General features: G+C 50.2%; 1 protein-coding gene across 1 annotated transcript in view; it reads left to right on the plus strand.

Annotated features, from left to right (window-relative positions):
• The window catches only part of LOC131665220 (UPF0489 protein C5orf22 homolog), a 349,516-nt gene that overhangs the window by 164,871 nt on the left and 160,819 nt on the right, over positions 1-23,826 (plus strand). The window contains exon 5 of the mRNA XM_058936965.1: positions 22,125-22,319. Within this exon, the coding sequence (XP_058792948.1) occupies positions 22,125-22,319 (195 nt within the window). The remainder of the gene's footprint in view (positions 1-22,124; positions 22,320-23,826) is intronic.

Consider the following 23,826-nt stretch of genomic DNA (forward strand, 5'->3'; position numbering starts at 1 on the left):
TGTGCGTGTGTTTCTCTTCGAGTGGGATTTTAGTTAGACAGAGCACGATCCACTACTCGGCTAAATTCGCAGGACGACGTCTAGGTGCATCAATGTTCGAGTCCGCTGAAGGAGTGGAACTGTAAAATATTGAAGAAGCCAATATTATTTCTGGCGAAGCGAGGCGCAAAGCCGGGTTTGGCTATTAATATGAAATCGGGCAGCTGACGCAGAGTCGATGGAAAGCGCGGCGACGACCAAGCGGCAGGACCGGGCCGTCGGACCGATGCCCCGAGTGCGCGCTCACTGCTGGGGTGCTCGCTGCTGGGCTACAGGTATTCGCATTATTCACGGCGCTCGCGCCGCTCTTTCTCTCGCGCAGCTGCAGGCTGCTGCTGCTCACCGGCTCGCTAGCTAGCTTGCGGTGGTGCAACGCCTGTAGTTGACCCAGTTCTAGCGTGCGGCAATATCGGTGAAGAAATGCCGGAATGCGCTATGCTGCCGCTGCCACCGATACTACAGCGCCCGCTCACTTTCACTGTAGCTCGAGAGCGACGTACACACGTACACAGTCGCACAGTCACCTTATACACCGATAAGCCAACGCGGAGCAAAGCAACCTCTTACTCGCGCTACGTCTGTTCCTAGGTGTACGATGCAACGTGGGCGTACGGAGACTCGCTGCTCCAACCGTTCGATTCAATTCATTGTTTTCGACATTTCTTTTCCTTCGCTTTCTCCCTTTCTACTGGATTCTAGCTCGCTCTGTTCGTTACTCCCCCCCCCCCCCCCTCTCTGTCTGCTCGCAGTTGCGAAAGATCTCTTCTCCGTGCTCTTTGCTTTGCGGAATCGCTCGTCGCCAAGCTTAGCCGCACGCGTACCACTGAGTCACTCCGATCGCGCATACCTCGTCTCAAGATCACCTACACTTCTCTTCGTTTGCAGCGAAACTAAAGATTAACGGGTCGAGCTCGCGCCACGAGGAAAAAAAGGTAGATTGCCCGCCGGCCCAAATCCATATAATAGTGCAATGGCTCGGAGAGAAAAGAGAAGACAAAGAGAACGACGAAGCGTCGAATTTGGCAAGACGTACACATAATCGTAGTTTTGAAAGAGAGGCGACATGGACATGCACGAGGGCGCGCGAAATTGGGCCGTAAAAGTTTGTCGGAGAAAAATGATTGCACGGTCGAGTAGCTACCGCGACGGCAACGAACGGCGGCGTCTATGCGCAGCAAAAGCACACTCGCTCGCATAATACGTACGCCGTTGGCCGAATCGAATGCCTTGGCGCCACGGACGAGGCAGTTAAACTTAACTAACGACACCATTAAAATATCTGCGCGACCGGCAGAATATAGCTCCGCGCGTTCTCGCAACAGAGGAAGATGCGCGTTTAGCCGATCATTAAATGCTTTGAGAAATGCGTGCACTGCGAGCGCCCATCGACTATTCTTTCTTTCTGTCCTCTCCTCTCGGCGGCGGCGCCGCCGACGTTTCTTTTCCAAGTCGCGCAACTGCTGGGAAACAGGCAAGACTCTTACTCTCTCTCCCTCTCTCTCTCTCTCTACGTACGTAGACTCCGACAAAACATGGCGATACTTAAACTGCAAGAATAGAGCCGCTGAGAGAGAGAGAGAGAGAGAGAGAGAGAGCGCGATATGTTTATTGCTCTTTGTCGATCATTCGCTACTTTTTGCCGAGCGGCCGTTGGCGCGCGAGCTCGACTGATGGCTTCGAATAATGCAGAGTGAGCGAGCGCAGAGCAAGAGTAATCGAATGATTATTTCGAGAGCACTGGCTACTTTTCTATTTCGAGATTGATACCTGCACTTTGTCAACTTGTTTTTCAGTCTGCAATGACAAAGTCATGTTATAATAACGGCATAAATCAATCGCACCGAAATAGACGTGGAACTCGCGTCCGATGATCGTAGGCTTCAACTGGCTACAACTGGCGAGCGACAAGCTTGTTGGTTTTTTGTCTTTTGTTGTAGACGGTGCGAGGTGATTTTTCGAGGCGATTTTTCGAGAGAGAGAGAGAGAGAGAGAGAGAGAGAGAGAGGATTGTTTCGAAAAGCCATTGTGTGCACGTGGAGTTTTTAAGTGCGCTGCAAACAAACACAAGGCGCGTGCGTGCGCACCGCACACTGCGGGCGTATTTTTAGGCCTGGAAAATAATACACCCGTGGATTCGTTGCACCGCGCGCGAGAGCGGAGGGCAGAAGAAGCGGCAGCGCGAGCGAGGGTCGCCGACCCGCCGAGTAAAGAGGGAGAGCGCGCGTACGGAAATAGGTTCGAAACTGTAGGTAAACGTAACTTTTCCTCGAGTTCGCGCTCAGCCGGCGAATTTGGACGGCCGCCAGTAAAGATCTAGCGCCCCTCGCGCTTTCGCCGTCAGACTGGCTGTGCCATCCTGTAATCTCGCCCGAGCCTTTCGGCCGGCCGATCTTCGCTCTCTTCGAAACGAGTTCCTTGCTTACATCATTCCGGCTATAAGCCGCGCGAACAGCGAATCGACGGAAGAGTTGAAGCAGATTTCTTGCCTTGGAAAATTAGACCGCGGTAACACCTGGCGCGGACCGAGAAACACTTCCTTAATGGCCGCGAGAGTTTTTTATTCGCAATCGCAGTTATAAACGCAAAGGTTAATCGGCAATCTTCAGTTTTACTATCCGGCGCAAAAAGCTTTGGCAGAATCTCCTCTTTGGCGCGCTAGAGGCTCGATCATTAACGATCGGCCGACGCCTCCTTTCTCTCCTGAGTGCTCGCTCGCGCCTCTTGTAATTAATTGTAAAGCCGCACTCTAACGATGATTGATTGCCTTTTAAAACTATTCTATCGCTCGCCCTCTCCCGTGGGCCTGCAAATAAATAAACTTGCCGGGTAGAAAACGGAACTTTTTATTCCACTCGCTATTCTCATCGCACTGGACAGGGTAGTTTGCGCCGGCAGTGCGCTTTGGATATTTATGATCTAACGGTAAAGCAAACCGGGCATTTTGGATATTTGGAAAAGCATCGATCAGAGCCCATGCGGAGAAGAAAGAAGGAGTCGTCATGGAGGCCGTGTCCAAGCATATATAGAAATGTCGCGCGCAGACACAGATGTATGTAGGTGAGCACAGTGCCGCACCTCGTTTTCGCAACTATGTCACGTCTGCGGGTGCGCGACGGCACGCAAGCTGCATGGGGCCGCGACCTCGCGGGAGCGTCCTTAAATAACGCTGCCGGTGTTGCGGTGTTGGTAGTAGTGCGAGGCTTTAGCGCAAAAATTGACGATGGGCCGTTACGTTATAAGTCCCCGAAGCTCCGCCAAGGCGATAATCATCGACATTTTCTCTTCCGCATACCGACTCGGTGTGTATGTGTGAGCCAGCCAGCCAGCCAGCAGCGGCACGTGACTCGACCCGCGGAAATTGCAGGTCCGCGCGACTGATAGCAGCTCTGATAGAGACGAGCCGCGCGACTCAAAGAGCCACTCGCAATTCTCTCTAGGCCGTGGTGGACGAAGAATGGGCTATTTTGGCTGGCTCGCTAAACACGCGCGAAAATAACGAGATACCGAGGGGACAAGCAGCCAGGCCAATCGGCAGATTGGCCCGATAAAAGCCCAGCGAACGGCTTGCTCGCTTGTATCTCGTAGCGGGAATTGGGGATTGTGTCGACGGGACTTAGTTTGGTCATTAGGAGGCAAGTTTGCTGAAAAGCCGCCGCCGCCGCCGCCGCATGCAGACGGAGGACACGACAATGTGCTCCGACGCTTTTCTTCTCGAGCGTCCGAGTGCAAGAAAGTCGCAGCGGCGGCGTGAGATAATGCCGGGCGTTCAATAGCTGTCCCTCGGTCCGAGAATCGCGGCGTGCTTTTTCTTCGCCCTCGGATGCGTATGGTCTTTGCGCGAGTGGCCGCCGCAAAAATAGCCGACGCGACGACGGCAAGGTCGTATATCGAGGCGCTGCAGCAGCATTCGTTGGCGAGGGCAGAAAAAACAAGCTGCGCGGCTCGCGAGCAGAGCGGGAGCTCGGCGGGGAGGAATCGGCCATTCGCACGCGCGGTGCGCGCTATCCGCGCTGTGGGAATGACCATTTCTTATCGGCAGCGCGGCGTTCTTCTGCAGCGCCAACTCATCAAGGCGACCTCCTCTCGCTCGCTAGAGCTTTCTCACTTCGGAATGCCGAATGGGCTTGTTGATGATATGACGCGAGAGACACGCGGCGGCGCAAATTGCGCGGACGAGCTGCACTCGCAGCGGAATCCCGATTGGACTAACGGTCTTGCCCATTGCGATCGAGCGCCGCTCGTAACTTCTCCGCGCAGGAAAAGAAAAGCTGGAAACGCGCTTGGCCAATAATACGTCGGCGCTGTTCCAGATATAACTGGCCGCTGGTATGGCGCATGCATAATACGGAGAGCAAGGAGGCGGACTGATCAGGTTTGGAAATGGGGCGCGCAACCGCAGCGGCCGAACGCGCGTGTCCTTGTGCGTGTATTATGCACACGTGTGTCAGCTGTGCGCGATAGGCGAGAGAGCGCGGAGAATGTGGAAGAAATCGACCGCGCCAACGTAGATATAGCAAGTGCCGCTGGTGCGCCGATACTAATTTCATGGGCGCGCGACATTCCGCTCTCTCGCGTGCGTGCACGTCGCCTTTTCTGGACAGCCGGACATAGACAAGGCATGTCGCCCCGAGCGCTATCTAGCTCCATCTAGCTCCATCTAGCTCTGCTATAATCACATCGTGCCTGCCTGCTTTTGCCTTTTATCCGCAAATTAATTGGCCTCGCGCTATTTGGAGCAGGCGCGCACGGCAACGCTCCGATCCTGCTCATTGTTCGTCGCACAAGGATCCCATTTCGGGCTTGCCGCTAATTGCGAGCATTCTTCGACCGATCACGGCAATCGGCTCGCGGACGAGGACGATACGAGTTCCCGGTGACGCGTCGCGGCGAGGACGTGACCTCGTGCGCTCCGCGCGACTTCGCGACCAGCCAGCCCTTCGTTCGCCGAGCCAGCCTCGGACCCGGCCACGGCAGTTTCTTACTCTTAACGGGGGGGCAGCTTCGCGTGTCCCGCGAATTCTCGCCGGGTATTTATGCAGTTGCATGCATAAATTAGAACGCCGGCTCTCTGCAGCGAACGCGCGGAAAGTCGAGCGATAATTAAGGAGAAATGCCCGACGCCTTAGGAATTCCGCAATGAAACTCATTCTCGGCCGGCAGCGCTGCGTTATGATTCTTTTTGCGGTCTAGCGGGAATGTCAAATGAACGAGCGCGCCGACCGATATAGCTGTTCCATTGGTGCGATCGGCTATTTTGAGTATTCGCTCGGCAAAGCTTTTCCGATTGCTCGGAGCTGCGGCCACGCGACCTAATGACAGTGAAGCCGTCCGACATGACGACTCAATGATGATCGAATTAACGAGGATATGACGGTCGAGGATATGGGCGACGAAAGCGAGAGAAAAAGGATGCAGGCACGAAGGAGCGTGCGACAGGGCTTTCTCGCGGAGAATATTAAACGTGGAGCTAGCTGGCCGCGGTGCGCCGGCTGCAATGAGAATGGAGGAAGGATCGCGTCGCTCGTGGCAGAAAAAGCTTAGGCAGTCGACTGCCCGATAGGCGCGCTACCAAAACTGGACGTCGCTCGCGACCGGGGAGCGCTTTTCTTTCTTCGCCGCTGCGATACCGTTCGAGCGGCACGCAGCTGCTCAATTTATACGCACCGGGTAAAAAAGGCAAGGATACGTATGTACACGTGTGCCGGCTGAGCGCAGCCGCCGACAGGTATACGCGGACGCGCGCATTATAAGTGTAGCGCGAGGCCAAAGTGGAGGAGTGCGAAAGAGTCTTCTCTCTCTCTCTCTCGCTCCGCGTGTTTCTCGCCGTCTCTAATAAACACGAGCATTGTATGGTAATCCACGAGCGGGCGCGCGTACGTCTCTGTTATGCCGGGCGCTTGGCGCGAGCGCGCTGACCAATCGCGCTTGCACTCTCAATAGAATTGCTACGCGTGCGCCTGCCTGCCAATGTATACGCATATAGGCCATCATATTTTTTCTCTCTCTCTCTCTCCTTCGCTCGGTGCGCCGCGTGTATGTGCATTCGCGCGCGGAGCGCTCGTGACTGCGCGCGTACGTAGCCAGGCGCTGCCCGTATAAGAAATTTCCTCTCCGCTGCCGCTACAGATGCATTACTGTTATTTTGTAACGCGCGTGCCGTGTTTACCAAGGGCTGGCCTGCAGCTTTTTCGCTCGCTCGCTCGCTGGCACTCGCGCCTATTGAAGCCGACTCCGAGTGCATTATATGCGCCTCGAAGCTCTGCCGCGCGGCGCCGCTAATCCCAGTAATCGGTCGAAAACTTATCCAACTTGTTAATATATTTGCCGAGATCATTGATTATTTTGCAACGCTCGGTGTTTTCCCCCGCACGGCCGCAATCTATCCACTTTCCCACGTCAGTTTGCACGGAGCTTTTTTTCCCGAAGCATCGTAATCATCATATGTTATTTGCATAATTTGCCTCTGCTTGCTCGCAGCGCCAGGTTCTCACGCTACTTGCGCGGCGACACGGACAACTTCGGAGAGAAAAAAAAAAAGAGCAGCGCGAGCGCATTGGGATTATGGAATAGAACGAGAGTCGCGGGACGGGCGCGAGGTGAAGGGGCGTAGGCGAGGAGTACAAGTCGATAATTGCGGATACACAACGCGTAGAGGCTGCTTGATTGTTGGTGGCCGATACAGATCGGTGTCTGTCGTGCGCGTCTCGGTCAGCGGCTTCTTATTTTGGTCGCGATCGATCGCTCGAGAGAGCTCGCGACGGATAACGAGAGGCGTTGTCGTCAGTCGAGCGGCGGCGGCGGCGGCGGCGGCGGCGGCGGCGGCCCGCGGCCGAGATGCCCACTTTGATTCGTCCTTTAAACAAGTCCCTTTACGGAGAACGGCTTCCGTTTGGCTTGCTTTTATTCTGCCCGCGCCGATAATTTATCGCGCTGCTGCGCGAGCTACGCCGCTCCCCTGCTCCCCTGCTCCCCTGGGCCCGCGCGATCTTTTGCTCGCTGCTGCCTCTGCTGCTGCTGCTGCTTCTGCTTCTGCTGCAGATAGATAAGCTAACCGCCCGAGGGACCGAGATAGCACCGACTCCTCTGTTTATTGTCCCTCTGTCCCTTGTTTCTCTTTCTTCGGCCGAGTTGAGATATTTCCCTGGAAACGGCAGATTTGTCAGCGCAATTAACGCATTTTATCGATCTTCGCCCTTCGCATCGTCAACCGATTGTCCTCAAGTTTTATTTAATTTATCTTTGTCTGCTTACCAACGCCTCGTGACTTATCAGCTTTACAACTATATCGCTTTATTGCCTAATCAAGCTTTCACCCCCAAGACGATTATTTCAAATGGCTATTGAATGCTTGGCTCTCCGATTTTTTCCGCTCGCGTAATAAATCTGTATTGGCTGAGCGAATGAAATGAGAGAACAAGAAAAGAGAGAAAAGAGAGAAAAGAGAGAAAAGAGAGAAAAGAGCAAATGCCGAGTGGCGAAAGGCAAGCAGCGGCAAAACAGCCGGAAGCGTGGCTAGAGCGCTTCTTAATTCTATCGATAAATAAGGACACACCGCTAATAAAAATCCGATCGTGACGCCCTTATTAAATTCAGCGTCGATTGAATTTTCCTCTAAGCGTTGCCTCGTGCAGCGAAAGTTTGCCTCGCCGAGAGAACGAAGCACGAGAAGATGTCGAGTTCCATCCTCGTCGTCGTCGACAAAGTTGTGTCTTCGTTACTCTTGCATACTTCGCTCGGCGTCTTTGCTCTGCCTCTCTCTTCTTTTCGAGCTTGCCTCTCGGTCGTCATGTGCCGCTTGGCAACTTTATAATGAAATTATGATTAAAATTGACGATCGCATAGCGTGAAGCGATTTTCAACTTGTATTTAAAGACTTTAACGGCGTTATTCTTTTTACTCTCGACTGCCATGCTTGTCGTTTCTTCTGACTCTTGCGCTTGGCTGCTTACACCTTTTCAAGATAGTAATCTGTAGATCTCGTTCGACGTAAATGAATCAAGCCGTAAAATAAAAGTTGGTTTTGTTTGTCTAGGTTGCTTGTTTGCAGAAACCATAACTATTCAATCGACGGCGCAGTCTGACAAGGAGACAAAAGAAAAGCAATGTAGACTCTGTTGCTGTTTCTGCCAAGAATATGATGCAGTTAAAGTTTTATGTAGAAAAATCAGGCTAACTGCCGCGCAACTATATAATTCCAATTAGGAAAATTAGCCTAGCGAGATAGTGCGAGCGGCAGCTCTCGTGGCTTGCATAAGTGACCTGCTCTATTTTGCTAAGCCTTCAATAATACAACATCGTAATTAACGAATTGCAAAATTACAACTCAATCATGTATTTAAAAGCTTAGCGCTCGCGAGCCGACAGGTTATCGAGCAAAGTCCGCGAGAGGGATAAAATAATGTCGAAACAAGATTATTACTAGGCGCGCGTGCGTAACTTTTCAACGGCGTTTTTCCAATGTACAGGAGGCAGAGAGCGGTCCGCGAGAAGGACAAGTGCCTCCTCGTGCGCATACGTATATACTTGTATATATAAATGCTCGTGCGGCCCGGAGTCACGTCAGTCATGGGGCTCGCGCGAGTAAATTGATCTTTTTGCAAGAAAAAAGAAAGAAAATAATAAAACAACGGCAGCAGCAGCAGCAGCGGCAGCAGCAGCAGCGAGAGAGTAAAAAGCTTGGCTGGCTCCGCGCGGCAGCTGAAAGTGGAAAAAAAGAGGCAGGGAATAAAAGGATACGATAATAATGTGTATTGTCCAAGCAGCGACACGGCGGCGGGTAGGGAGCAGTTCAATTTGCTCGCACGTCCTTGAAAGACTTATGTTTTGTGTAATGGCCGAGGCAGACTTTTAGTATTGTATAATAAATAATTTAAAGCAGTTGTTTTCCACCTAAGGCTCTCGCTGGCTCTGGCGAGCGTACGCGCGTGCGAGAGAGCCGCTTTGCTTCTTTGAAAAGGCTTTAAACGGTGAGCGGTGGCCGCGCGCTCGCTCTCTCGCGGCTCGCTTTGTCGTGGCGGCGCACACCGAAGACTGCAATGAGACATAAATAGCAATTACACAGCGCTGCCCCGTAAGTCTGCCGGCTCGCGCGAGCGCAAGTCCACCTTTTCTCCTCTCCCACAGCTCTCTTCCTCATCTCTTGCTGGCTGGCTGGCTGGCTGGCTGCTCGCCCGCCTGCCCGCCTGCCTACCCGCCTGCCTGCCTGCCTGCCTGCCTGCCCGCTGTTTCATCTTCTCTCGCGTTTCTCTTATTCCCTGCTGGCTTGCACTTTCATTTTTCGCGGCCGACTTCCCGCCAGCGCAACCTCGCCGCTCAGCCCAATAATCATTTGACGTTTTATTAGAATGGATATGCCTATTTCGACACTTACCTAATGAATTTGCCGTATAATCCCTTTACCGTGCCACGCCGTAGCAGCTCCTCGCTTTCTGCCCATTATCGCCTGTTATGCCCTCTACGTCAGCGTTTCCATCCTTATTTATTTAATGCTCCGCCGAGCTGTCAAATAATTTCGTATTGTCCGCCCAAATGGCATAACTCAGCGATTAGAATTTATGCTAAGCATCAGTTTATTGCAATTGTTGTAACGAATGCCAACCGACACAGTCCCATACTTAAGAAAAGCTGGCAAACTTGCAAACTTTGCCCAGACTTGCCGATCGCCATTCTCGAGGAGTCGAGCCGTGCCAAATAAAACTGTATAATATACAGTTACAGCCGACGGCGCTCTCGCGACGTACTGCTTATAAATCGAAAGGTAGCCCATTGACCATTGTCGTACATAGAGTTATGGTCGGGACTGCGGCTGCGCTCGATCGCGCGCTCCGCGCTTTAATAATACACGATCAGCAGTAACATCACGCTAGCTGAAAAACGGATCGGACACGTACTCGTCGGAATCGGTTAATTGAGTCGCGATAAAGATGGGCTCGCCGCGATATCGTTAGCGCGATCACGAGTGGCTATTTGCCGATATAGAGGCTCAGGCCGGCGTGAGTAGATCATTAAAGAAGAGCGCGAGCTCGAGACGCACGAGGAGGAACAATGAAGAGCGAGAAAGCCTAACGCGGCGCGGCGCTTGTTAAGAACGCGCCGCTATTATACTTAATTAAATAGCGCTTCGCGTGCTCGCGGCATTGGCCCTGTGCGATACCGTTACACAGGCCGCGCGTCGTTTTTCCGGCGCAAAACAGTGTTTATACGCCACAAGCTGCTCGGCGCTCGCGCTAATGTCGGCACTTTGCTAATGACCGCCGTGTGTGAGCGGCCTCGCGACTCGATATGTTTTTACACCCGCTCGACCCGCTCGACCCGCTCGACCCGCTCGACCCGCTCGAGATTTCTGAAAGAGAAAGTTGCGCTCGCTGCGCGCCGCTGGCGCTCTGTGCAGGCCCGCTCGATTCCGGCAGTTTTGCGCGGCGAGCGCAGCCGCGCGAATTCAAAGGAACGAAGCGACGAGAAGCGGCAGGGAAAGGACGTTCGCACACTACTTTCGAGACGATTACGCGAGAAGTCTAGCAGGACCTTGAGTCGACGCGGCATAACAGAACAATGTAAAATAGGCAAAGTAATTTCCTGAAAAGGAGGCTAATTTGTTCGAGGGAAGCCGATTCTCGCGCTTGTACATCTCTCGGGCTCCCTTGTCCGATTCTTTTCTTTCGTAAAGTACTCTCGCTCGAGCGACCGCTCCCAGGCTCGTCGACTGCCGGCGTCGCCTCATTGTTCAGCAGCCGTGTGTACGTACGCGCTGTGTACAGCGGCGTAGCAGAACGAACAACCGCGATACTCCGTACGTTAGACAATCAAGCGCGACAGCGCTAGCCGCGCATAACTAGGCACAACGAAGCCGCGCACATGCAAATGACGAGGACGATTGGCAACGAGCCTCGCCGCTTGATTTTCAGCGAACAATCGCGCATCTTCGGCCTAGTGCGACTCGTGCAGCCGCACGGCTATCCTTTGACTCGCGTAGCAACGATGCCTATCGACGATTTATATAATCGCTGCCTATATGCACTCGAGCATCGCAGAAGAAAGATCGTGGATAAGGCCGTCTGGATTTCTCGTAGAAACGAAAAGGCAAGAAAATTAGCCGGCGCGTGTCTCGCGGGTACGAGTTTTTATTCCGGTGGCGAATCTCCCCGGAGATCCCGCGATCGGTTATAAGGGTACTTGGCTTTCGGCCGTCGATTGGCGGCGCACGAACAGGCTCCTCCTCGCGGCGGCCCATCGCGATTCCATTACGATGTGTTGCGCTCGCGCGCTCTCGCTACCTGTCTCTCGCGCGATCCTCTATTTCTGCCCACCTCCCGCGTGCAGTAGCAGCGCTGCCAATCTCGCTGTAATTTTCATCCTCCGAGTCCTCCGCCCTGCACCGAGCGATGTTTCTCGGGCTCTTTCTTTTTGCGCATCCGTCTGTCTCTGCGAGCGGCAGCAACAAGCTTCGAGGCTGCGACTCGATTCGTGCACGATGAGAGCTCGGCGCTCTCGCTCGGCGCACGGAGTCGAGTCGAGTCGAGAGCCGCCGCCAGTGGCTTATCTCGGAAGGGAATCGTAATTTAGCCCGAACTGCGGATCTCGGCTGCACACGCGAGCCACGCATGTAGCTTGCAACTCTCCCCCTCGCAGCTATGTAACTATGCAGCTTTGGCTATAGCGAAGATCTCGCTGCTGGCTGCTTGCCGCTTCCGAACCGAATGTCGATTCCAATGCCGCCGCGAAAAAGCCACGCGTGGAAAAACTGGCGGCGCGCCTCGGCCGATTTTTCAAGGCCGCACCCGAGCGCACGGGCAAATCTATCGTGCAGCGACGCTTATCGCTTCGGCCGCATCACTCGATATTATTATACACGTCGTAAAGTTTTCGCTCGCTCGCGCGCATGCATACACATTTAAGTCGCTGCGCTGAATAATTATGTGCGAAAGTCTCAATGAGCTCGTTCCCTACAATTAAAAGCGCGATCGAAAAACGAGTGAGGAGAGAGTCGAGAGGAGGCAAAAACATAAGGGGCATTATGCGATCGTTGAGTGTGCGAGCAGAGGCAGCATACGAGCTGGCCGTCTATATCGAGAGAGAGAGAGAGAGAGAGAGAGAGAGAGAGAGAGAGAGAGAGAGAGAGAGAGGGAGAGAGGGAGAGAGGGAGAAAGCCAGAAATAGCTGGCGGGCTAATTAGTTTGGGGAATCTTGGACAGGAGGGGGCATTATCCGAGATGTAGAGCGTGGCAGTGTATATATGCGCCTCCGAATCAATTAACTCTTTAGAGATCGGAATCGGCCGTTCAATAAACCGCTGTGCAGCCAGTGCGAGCAGCTCTCCAACTCCTCCCTATATCCCCTGACGCTGCTGCTTTATATCCTCTATTTATTTGCATGCGCTACTCTCGATACATGCCTACCAGTATTGTACAATTAGCCGCGCAGATTATCCAATCGACTGGATCGATTATTAAAACATTCCTCGCCTCAAATCATTTACTCTGTTGAAAAGCAGATTGAACACGTTTCTTCTTGGATATCCAACACGAGACATTGTAAAACTTGCGAGTTACACGTGGTTTGTGCAAAAACTTGACTGTGCATTTTCCCACATGTACATGTGCATCGAGATTCCCCGAACTCGTGCTGATCGTTACAAGCGTGTATTACGGCACAATGCATCTGCTCCCGCTCTCTCGGTCTTTGAGCGGAGAGTGAAAGAAACGCAGTTAGCGAGCGAGTGCCGCCAAGTCGAGTAGAGAGGAAGGACTATGTGCTACGCGTGTCGGCACGAAGCCGAAGAAATTGCAAGCAAAGCAGCGGGAGAAAGCGAGAGAGGAGGAGCCGCGACAAATGGAAAACACTTGTTAAAGCGACCCTCTGCAGGCGCTGCGTATGTGCAGCACGCGCGGCACGGGATAAAGCAGTGGCTATCCAAAGTCAATGTAGATACAGCTTATATGCGCGTTATCGCAGCTTCATCTTGCAGCAGCAGCAGCAGCGGCGGCGGCAGCCCCCGGAGAAAAAGCACTGGACGAAAGACGCCGTGGCGTCGTCAAAGAGGCCTATTGTTCAGCCGCAAGCCACTCCGGAGCTGCGAGCGCTTGGGTTTTCCTCCTTCGTACGTTGGCCTTGCTCCTCCCCCTCCGCGTCTTGCCCGCCGCTCTTCGTATCGGCCGGATGAGCCGGCAAAATCACTTATGCATCCGCGCGAGTGGCGCATGCCCGCGCAAAGAGCCGTGCGCGCCGACAGTCGCAACTGGAAATGCGCATGTTTTTATACATGATAACTCAAGCGCGGCAAGTATATTTATGAAAGATCGAGCTTGCGTCACTGCGGCTAATGCGCCTGATGTTTCAATATCGAGCTCGATCTACGTTCGCGCGCTCTTCTAATTATGACGCGCCTATCCTTGGCTACGCGTGCCTTATCGGCGCCACACCGAGGAGTGTGAATTAATGCGAATTAACGCGATCTCGCAGTTGCAGTGCGAGCGCGCGGCGCAGCTCTATTTTTAGAATTAGCGAGCGTGGCGCGCGCTGCAGATAAAGCACAATTAAATCTATTTTTACGTGCTGCGAAAGCCGAGCGATCTTCTCACAGGCTTGCATTGGGCCCCGCTTATCTGGCGCCGCCCCATTATTCGTGCGCCCCGGCAACAAACTTTCCATGAGTAGTATGCATGAAGCACAAATTAACCGAGTGGAGCGACCAAAGACTTTGTTTGTTTATTTGTTTGTTCGTTCGTTCGTTCGTTCGTTCGTTCGTTCGTTCGTTCGTTCGTTCGTTCGTTCGTTCGTTCGTTCGTTCTTTCTCTTCCGCGGCACCCCCGACGCAAGCAGCGTTCATCCAGTATGGCTGAGCTGCGCCGCTACGCCTAAAGCTTACAAACGAGCGAATCTCGTGCTGCGCGCCCGTAAGACTTTTATCGGCATCGCATTCGCGTTACTCAACGCAGATATCGAGGGCAATTAAAATTTCCAATCCTGCTCCGCTGCTCCACCGCTCCACCTTTCTCCTTGGCTGCGATTCGGGAGGAGGCACGCAAGTCACGCCTGGCGATGCAAAAACCAACGACTCGCAGCGCACTCGTGTGTCTATGTAGCGAACGACTGGTAAACACGAGGGACGAGAGCGATTTTTCGCGGCGGCTGCTACTGGTGCTGGTGCTCGTGGCACTGCCGCGGGGAATGTATAGCGCAGCGTGCCGCTATTCGTTCGAATGACTAATGAGCCTCTCTCCGGTAACGACTCAACTAGTGCACGCGCGCGCTCGCGCGCTCTTGAGGGCCCCGCGTTGACTAAACAATTATCGCGACGAGATAATGCGGTAATGCGACATTGTTAAGTGCCTGAGCGAGAGGCTGTGGTTGGCTCGGAGATAGCGCTGGCGCTTACGGTGCCCCCGCTGAGCGAAGGACAAAGATGTAGCAGTCGAGCTAATTAATAGCGCCTTGGCTAATTATGCTGCGCGGACAACGTTGCCTCGTCTGACCAGCTGCCCACGCGTCGAGCTTTCGTTAAGCTCTCACCCGAGCCCCGCGTCGTCTTTACGCGCTCGCTTCTGCCTCCTTTGTCGTTACTAAAAGCGGTATCCTAAATGATCGTTGTTCGTTCGGCCGAATCACTGGTGCGATCGATCGACCGCGAATCGTTAAGTTTGGAAAAACGTTCGACATTGGGGGGAGCCCGACGCCGATGATCTGCATTCTCGCCGATGCAGTCATTCGTGAGAGAGATCTCGTCGACGAGTGCATTGTTTCGGCGCGAACAAGTTGAGCGCGTAGGCTCCTCAACAATAACAGCGCTGACGATACAAGGCAAAAATGCTTGCGCTCGGTCGTGGCGGCCGAGCGCTATCGCGGCTACTATTGGACGAGAGTTGGAGGGGTGTAAAAGCTGCAGCGTAATGTGGGCTTGGGAGGCTAGAAAAATGCGGCGCTACGCGGCGCAAAAAAAGGCAAACAATAGGCCCGCGCGCGCGAATCTTTTTCGCATGCAACTAATATACGGGAGAGCGCGCCGGTAATTGTCCTACAATTATGGTATGCGCGCCAGCTCTCTGCTACGATGCTCCGTAGCCTCTTGGCGCGACGGCGAAACCTTATCTTTATTAATTTATTTCAAGGGAACTCGATGCGCGCTACCGCAACTCTGTCGCCGCCTCAAGGTCGACGGACCGCGAACGACCGAGCGAGAGATGCACGAGCGGATGAACCATCTCTCGACCCTTAAACGTACTTCCGGCGCAAGTGCACTGAGAGAAAAAGAGCCGCGCTGCCTGTCCGCCTGCCTGCCTGCCTGTCTGCCTGCCTGCCGCGCCGCCAGTGCGAAAATAAATCTCGTATGCTTATATATATTTGCCCGACAAATTGTTCGCTTTTTTTGCTGCCTGCCTTCCCACTTGTATAATTTCAGTCTTTGCGTAACATTACTTTCAAAAGAATTCCTTACAAAAATTATCCACTGCAGTCTACTGTACCTCGTAACATCGCCTTTGTGCGAGTGTGTAGGTGCAAATCTTTTCCTTTCCAAGTACTTTATCTACCTTCGCAATTATTGCCTTTCAAAAGCATATAAGATTGATCAACGGTTTCATTTCTTCATCAAAGAGAAGAGACCGCCATAAATCATTCAAACGGAGTTTGGATAACAACAACTGAATTAGTGGGAGACAGACGAAAACTCGCAATCACGATCGAGTATTGGACTAAATCACAAAGTAACGTGCACTTTCTGGGTTCGAGGAATTGTCAAATCTTCTTTCAATCTCATGCGGAATCTGTACAAGTTTTCTTCTTGTTTAGAATTTCACGCCACAAGTGCATCGTAAATATGCGATACATCTCTGACAATAATATTCTCTTAACATACTCAAAAATTAAATAACATCTTGTGCCAGTCGGTCCAGACGGCTAGCAATGCAGATACTTATTGCTTTAAATTATTTAAAACCAAGGGCAACCGAACGTTATTTTCAAAACTCATGATAAATGTTTTTTGTGTATTTTTTCACGTAAAATACGATAAGGCCTTTGGTTTTACGATAAAACCTACATTAAAAACAATTGAGCTTGACTAATTTGTTTGAATACAAATAAAAAGAAACGTTTTCAGTAACAAATAGTTTGCTTATAGCTTTTTATCGGACTACCTTTCTTAATGCAACTATTGTCTGTTTAAAAATCTTTACATGTGCCGTCAAGTTACTCATTTATACTCTCATCCGGATTTCTTAGAAGCTGCATAATAAGCATTTGAATATTGTGTTTTTCGCCTCAATCTTAGTATACAGTTTTTTTTTATAACGGTCGAAAATATATAGTAAAACTTTCCATTGTTCTCGGATACTTTTCCTTTGTTAATGACCTCAACGACAAAAAAACTTGTCCGGAAGGTGTAGGCTTGAAAAAAATTGCAATTCTGGGAGTCGAAAAAGTACCTTTTATTTTGTGATTCAATCAATTAAATCTATTACTTTCCAGAGTACAGCGATACTATTTATACGGAACTAAAAAAAAGAACAATAAGCTGTCAAAGTGCAAACCGTTGAAAGGGGCTTTATTCGATTATGCATTGACATTAATTGCTGGCAATAGTGCTCGATTATTTTTAACTCGGCGAGTGACTCATTTAAATCGCTCGTAATTGGCGGTAAGGCTCGGTTAAAAAAGCTCTTCGTGGCTTTTGTAAAGTTTTCGTTTGATTTTTGTTTGTCCTCGCATTTTTTGGTCGGCATACAGTATGCGGCTGCACAAAAGCAGAAGAAGCGCCATCGCGATATCCACTTGGCGAATTATGGTCGAACGTTAGGCTCTCGAGTTGAATTGATATCCACGAGGCAAGAGAGTTAGAAAGCTCGCAGTGTATCTCTCTCTCTCTCTCTCTCTCTCTCTCTCTCTCTCTCTCTCTCTCTCTCTCTCTCTTTTATTCTGTCCCTCTCGAATTCTTCTGCGAAACTGCAGCAGCAACGGGAGTCGTTGTGAAATTTCACTCCAATTGTGGCAATTTCGCGCAGTTAGCGGCGCGCAGCCTCAGCCAGCTCTCTCCCTGCCCTGACGTTCAAATAACATTGTTTATCCGCTCGATCGCTGTCCTTGCGCTGTCGCCGTATATTTTTTCTTCTTGTCTTCGGTGCACAGAGCACAAGCAGCGCGAATAGTTGCGTGCCGCACACGTTTAGCAGACGAATGATGTCGTGGCGCAAGTGCCGCCATGATTTCAAAATTCGTAGAAATAGTTCTCGCTCGCTCGGCTGTCTGCAGACGTCAATCTGCGCGATCGTCATTACCTTGAGTCGCGGCGCGAAAAAGCGAAAATCAGAGATTGCCGTTGCGCAAGAGCGTGGCGCGCGGCTCTCTCGCGCGTGTTGATAAAGGCTCGCCGCCGCGCGCCAGTCAAACTAATTGCAGCCAGTAGAGGTGCGCGTCTGCCGAGAATCGCCTAGAATCGGTTGACACGGGCGGAAATTGAGATTTTTCGCCGCCTGCGAGCGACCGCCAGAAAGAGAATTCTATTATTCTATTCTTATCATCGGAGAGCGGCGTGACGAGGCAGACACTGGACTCTGGCGTGACATTGACAGGCCACGCAAGAGTGCCGCACCGCGAGTGGGATACATAATGCAACATGAGTTGCCAAGCGCTCGAGCTTGCGAGAGCGCGTTCGCTCGCTCTCTCGCAGACCGGATGCGCCTACGCCGAACTTGCATACTGATATATGTACGTACATGACTCGCGAGGGGCCCTGCCCGCCTGCCCGCCTGCCCGCCTGCCTGCCCGCCTGCCTGACTGCCACCTATACGTTCGTACCCATCGCCGAGCGCACTTGCAGCTCGTCCTACCAATTGCACTGCAGCCTTGCGCACTCTGTGTGGCACTTGGCGCTCGGTCACGACCCTCTGCTACGCTGCGTCCGCGCTCGTCTCCGAGCCTTTCTTCGTCGATCCGATGCCCACTCGTTGCAGTCCACGTCAAATGTACCCGTATCAGCTTTGCGCGCACGTCCATTGCATCGCCGGCAAACCTCCATTTCTCGCATGTGCCGCCGTATAGGTGTACCAGGTTTAGTGTCGGCACTCTTACTCCAGCCAAATTCAAACGGATTTCTTACAAATACTTCTACTCAGACTTCGGTGCGAAATAAAGTTTCATACATGCCCATACGGGATCGTCAACGTCTATCGCGACTATCAATAATCATAACCATTATATGTCACGTAGTTGCACTGCAAATTAAAAGCTTTTGTGCTAGCATGATATAATGTACGGATAATCGCAGATGAGACAAGCCTTTTGTGGTGACGATTATTTGAAAGCTCGCTCTTGGAATGGAAAAAAAAAGTTGCAACTGCACAATGCGCCGGCAATCACGGAACGAGCTGGCTGGTCGATTACAATTGGAAAGCTAAGCACACACAAAGTGCAGAGCACGCGCTCGAGACAACATCTGCGAGATTCGAGTTCGATAGTCGTCTCACGTCGATGCATTGTTTTAATTAATATACGCCACGTGTTGCAGCCGAGAGCGAGCGAGAGAGAGAGAGAGAGAGAGAGAGAGAGAGCTACTTCCCCGCAGAGCGTCAAACAATGCGCCGATTGATGCGACGCATCTGCTGCAACGAGTGCGCCTATGTGTGTATAGCCGCGCTTTTGCCGTATTTTCATTTAGCTGCGTGACCGCCGACAATACCCGCGCGACACTTTTAATTATGATGACGTGCCACGCGCTACGTATGTGAAACTGCCCCCCCCCCCCTCACTCGACCCTCAGCGTACACCTTTTCTCTTGCACTTTATTTCTACGAAGCTAATTGTTAGCTGCATTGTTTGCACCCGGGCATGTATGCAGATTGCGCGATAAACACAAAAGATTCGACTGTGTCGAAACTATCAAGTAAATTTGAATATCCAGCGTGGTGTCAAACTTCGCTGCAAGCCCGATGCAAATAACGATAAAAAAATTGACAGATTTCTTTTTCCGTTTTTGTTTCTGTTTTTCGATCAAAGATCGTTTTAGATTTGGCGAAAGCATGCGACGATAAACTGCGTGGGCTACGCTTTACAGCTTACGGCTAGGTGATAGCGATAAAAAAAACGAATAATCAAGTCGGAAAAACATCGAGCGCGGGGAACAAAGTTATGCACAAAACACTTTAGTGGGAGCTCGCGCGCCGCCGCTACAGGATATTCATATGCATGAATGCCAGCTATACGTGCATTGGCACGCTCGACAGACAAAATACACATACAACAGACGCGTAATCGAGCGTCGACTTTGAAATTATTTGTTCGTAATCCCGAAGCCCCGTGTGCTACTTCTAAATCAATTTGCTATTATCGGGTTTTCGTTGTCTCTCTCTCTCTCTCTCTCTCTCTCTCTCTCTCGCGCGCGCGCGCGCGCGAGTCGTCCACTAATCCGGCGAGCCGCCCTCCGTCGTTCGCTCACTCGCGATTCAATTACGAGGACATTCGGCTGTCGAGAGCTCTGTTAACGCCGTGTGTCGCGCGCTCGTTTTCGATTTTTGTTAGTCCGGCCGGCTTCATTTCCCATTTTAGACGCCTTGATTCTATCCCGTGCTCCCGTTCTCGGCTTACATTTTTCATCATTGCTTTTTCATTACTAAAATCGATACATCGCTTTATGAAAAAAAGTTATAGGCTTCGATTGAAATGAACATTTTTTAAATCCCTCGATTTTTTTTTCATATTTCTTTTTTTCGCGAAATTCTTTGTTCACCAGTATGCAAAGTCATTTCACGTACAATATTGGTTCCAATCTTACCTGCAAATTATCTATGCACCGCGGGTACGCGACTCTTTCATAGAGCTAACACAATAACTGCTGAATCATACGTAAACCTATTTGAATAAATCAAAATCTAGTATGCGTGTGGCACGTGCAAAAAAAAAATGGTTTTTGTGTGGTTGGCAATACTTTTCATCAAGTGCAGTATACAAATATTGATCGGCACTATCGAACGTTATAATTATCGACGCGCGATACATGCGCGAATATATTTCACGCTGCGTACAAGGCACAATGAGCTTTTGTCTCTCTCGATTTGCAAAGACAATGCTATTTCATTAGCATATAGAGCCATATAGAGCTGCACACAACTTAATCATGATCTATCCAGTGTAATCGATGCCTTCCGCCACTTTTCATACTCTTCTAATCTATCGAGTTTCTGCAAGTAGTTTATGCATCGTAATAAAATATACTTTAAAAACGCCAGACACTCAATCATACAGATATGACTATATCTTATACGTGACTTATTTCTTTGACCACGTACAATTTACTTGTTCATCCGTCCAAGTTAAATTACAGTAGGAAATGTCGAAATTTCTAGCAGAATCGTGAAATTCTTTTAATGTGTTTTACAATATTCAGTCAATCATTATAACTAAGAAATAGATAACAAGTATGAGACGTTATCCCCGTAGTAACTATTAAATAGATACGAAACGGTTATATTACAACACTATTCCGTGATTACGGAGCATTGCATGAACTTTTTTGAAATTGAAAAATAGTAATACTGAAATCACTCGCAATTGAAAAGAGTATGATAAGCGCGAAGTATTTGAATTATAAATTGAATTATCATTTTGAATACAATGAGCACGAAGATAGGTATGTGTAAAAAGTTAAATAAAGATGCTGTGGATGCGTATTACTGCCGACAGTCATCTCTAGTTACACTAAAATAAAAGATTGTCGCATGTGTCTGCGTGAAATTAATAAACTTCTATAAAGCAAGTAGATTGATTTATTTTAACAAGCTGAAAAATGCTTTTTGCTTGAAAAAAAAAACTGCGCGCCTGTCTAAAATATACAACAAAAAATAATGTCGTTACTTCGTTTATCCCTCGAAATATTACTAAATTTTCAAAGAATAAAAAAAATGTATTCTTCGTTAATCACGCCTGTGACACGGGTGTACGGAGACAGCAAAAAAATGTCTTCTTTTGAGAGTGCCGCGCGAGGAGCGAGCGAGTCGCTTAATAGTTTTCACGCTCGTTATTACGTGTGTTTGTGAGGAGGACGATGAACAAAAAAAAGTACTCTCGCACGCTCGATTGTTTTACGTCGCTTACCATTGGTTCGTTGGATACATTAAACACGCGCGTCTAGTAGAAAGGCGTCACAGGTACAGAGACAGAATGCCATACAGCATCTTTTGTAGGCTTTTCACTTTTCTCTTTTTTATACTTGGCGCACAAACGAGGAGTGAGAGAGAGAGGGCAATGGGAGGGGGGGGGGGGTTAAAACGCGCGCGTGCACACGCAGATTTGTTCTGTGTCTGCGTGCATCTGCCAAAAGACAAAAGTAATATCTCGCGCTTGAAAGCTCTTTTTCTTGCCTGCACCCTCGTCTTTTATGCATAGTTTTATTTGCTACGTCCGCTAGCATATTTCCATCCTCACTTTCATATCATTATATATTGTGTCTTTGGCAAGCGAGCGAGAGAGAGAGAGAGAGAGAGACAGAGCGGACGCGCGCATTATTACTTTCAACTTGCCTCCTCCTTTCTTCTTTTCTTTTGGCGGCTCCCTTTGCTCGCTGAAATAACTTTACTGCGTAATATATAATCCAGCGGGAGTTCACGCTCGCGTGTTAAATAATAAATGCTTGTGTTCCGCCGATAATCAAATGCCGGCACGTATAATACACTTCATAGCTTTGCTTTTATTTTTTTTTATTTTTCGTTGGATCCACGTTAGACACATGTAAAATCGCATCAACCTACAATTATCATAGTTATTATTGTATTTTGCGAGCAACAATTCGATTGGTCCATTCTAATGGCTTTCTGATTAATTGCCAATACGACACGTGCCACAAACGGAGAAACCAGATACGTCCTGTATTAAGTCACAAATAGCAATATTTCAAAATTATTTTTTCTCAGATGCACTTTTATCAATATATGAATGATGATGAAAGGCGAACCGAGTGTTTCCTTAAAAATCTGCCAAGTCGATTGACAAATTTCTAATGTAACGTAACGATTAAACTTGTGTATGTCGAAATAGTAAACCAAGTTACTTTCATAAAAAATGGAGAGAGAAATCTGATAAATTTAAAAATAACGTACTTACAGAAAGACGACTTTGGATCAATAGCCAGCACGCTGCGTAAATTTTTGCCGGAAAAGGACATGCCTTACATCTTGGACGTGGACCTGGACTTTTTCAGCACAAAAAATCCGTTTCACGGTATGTACGAGCGAGTGAATCTTTACAACAAGCTGGTCAAGCTGTACGAGTTCAAGCGGCCGTCGAGCCACGATCCCGAGGTGAGTCATATAATCCGATGAGGCATTAACTTTTTAATGGGAGCCACTAGCGACAGCGGCGTCAGCAGTGAGGATGCTGGTGGTGGGATATAACGAGCGCCACTCGTCCGCACACTGGATCGCGTGTCATTAATAATTACTTAATAAGAGTACAAGGGGACCGAAAGAGTGAATGAGAGAGAGAGAGAAAGAGAAAGAAGAGAGCCGGCAGGCTCTCGGTCTCGATCGGCGTGACGGCGTTAATTACCTGGCAGCATTCTATTAAGAAATCAACGACAGGCAGCCACGATCGCGCTCAAGGAGGGTCGAAAAAGCGAGGAAGCTTTGCGGCGGCTTCGGCTCATTATTTATACTCGCACGTTGGAGACACAAAAGCCGGAGAGAGAGAGAAATAGAGCGGCTAATTTGCATATCTTTGGCTGCGCGTACGAAGCTTAATCATCTTCTGACGTGACATCAAGTGCCGGCACGTGCCTTTCTCGCTTTATTACCCAATCGCAGCGAGAGTCCAGTTCTCTCTCTCTCTCTCTTTCTCTCTCACCCTAGCTCATTCTTACTCATTGGCGTAGCGGCGGCGGCGCAGCGACGCACATGCTCATTTAAGGCGCTCATTGTCCCTGGCGGCCCGGAGAGATAGAGAGAGAGAGAGAGAGAGAAAGGAGAAGAAAGAGAGTTTGTTGCATGTCGCGCCTCCCACTGCACGAACTCATGTTTGTGTGTGTTTGGGTCAGGGCCGCCCGCGGACGTTGGCGTCTTAATACTTTTTCAAAGCGCCCGCCGCAAAAAAACAGAACAGCCAAGCTCGAACGAAGATGGACGAGCCTCAAGCCTGATCACTTCCATGCGGAAGATTAGCGAATAATTAGGTGTCCCAACAATGGCCGCAACCTCCTTGTTTTTCTTCGTCTTTTATTTTAGCTCTGTTGTTTCTTTTTTCCCTTTTTTTCAACTCGCCCTCCTCATCTGGCTCGCTTGCTCGCTCGTTCTCTCGCGGTAGGCCGGATACACAATGTAGCCGGCTACTATAATAGACGTGGCGAGGGAGAGAGAGAGAGAGAGAGAGAGAGGCCTCAGTGTGTGTGCGCGGGCTTTTGGATTCGACGGACATAATGGCACGGTCCATTGTTTCCCGCACTGCTAACTGCAGTGCCCGCTAACATCCGCTACGGGTGACTCTCTCATCTGCATACGCGCGCCGCACGTTCTCTCTCTCTCTCTCTCTCACTCGGACCCCTTTCTCTCGACAGCACACCTATGCGCGTACACAGGCTCACCGGGTAGCAAGCGCGTGCGCCCTATATCATAATCGGTCTGCCGATCGATTTTCCCCTTTATGCCTTCCTGTCTTTACTCGCTCTCTGTCGCTGGTTCGCTTCTACATACATGTACCCATACTACTTTGTTTGGTCTCTTTGCATCGCCGAACGATCAAGACGTCTTAAAAATCGACCATGGATGGAGTCTCTCATGCACACACGCGCGTTAGTTTGCTTTTTATCTTCTTGGG

This window comes from Phymastichus coffea, unplaced genomic scaffold (assembly GCF_024137745.1).
Source record: "Phymastichus coffea isolate CEN01 unplaced genomic scaffold, Cenicafe_Pcof_1.1 PCOF00048, whole genome shotgun sequence".
In the NCBI taxonomy this organism is placed as follows: domain Eukaryota; kingdom Metazoa; phylum Arthropoda; class Insecta; order Hymenoptera; family Eulophidae; genus Phymastichus; species Phymastichus coffea.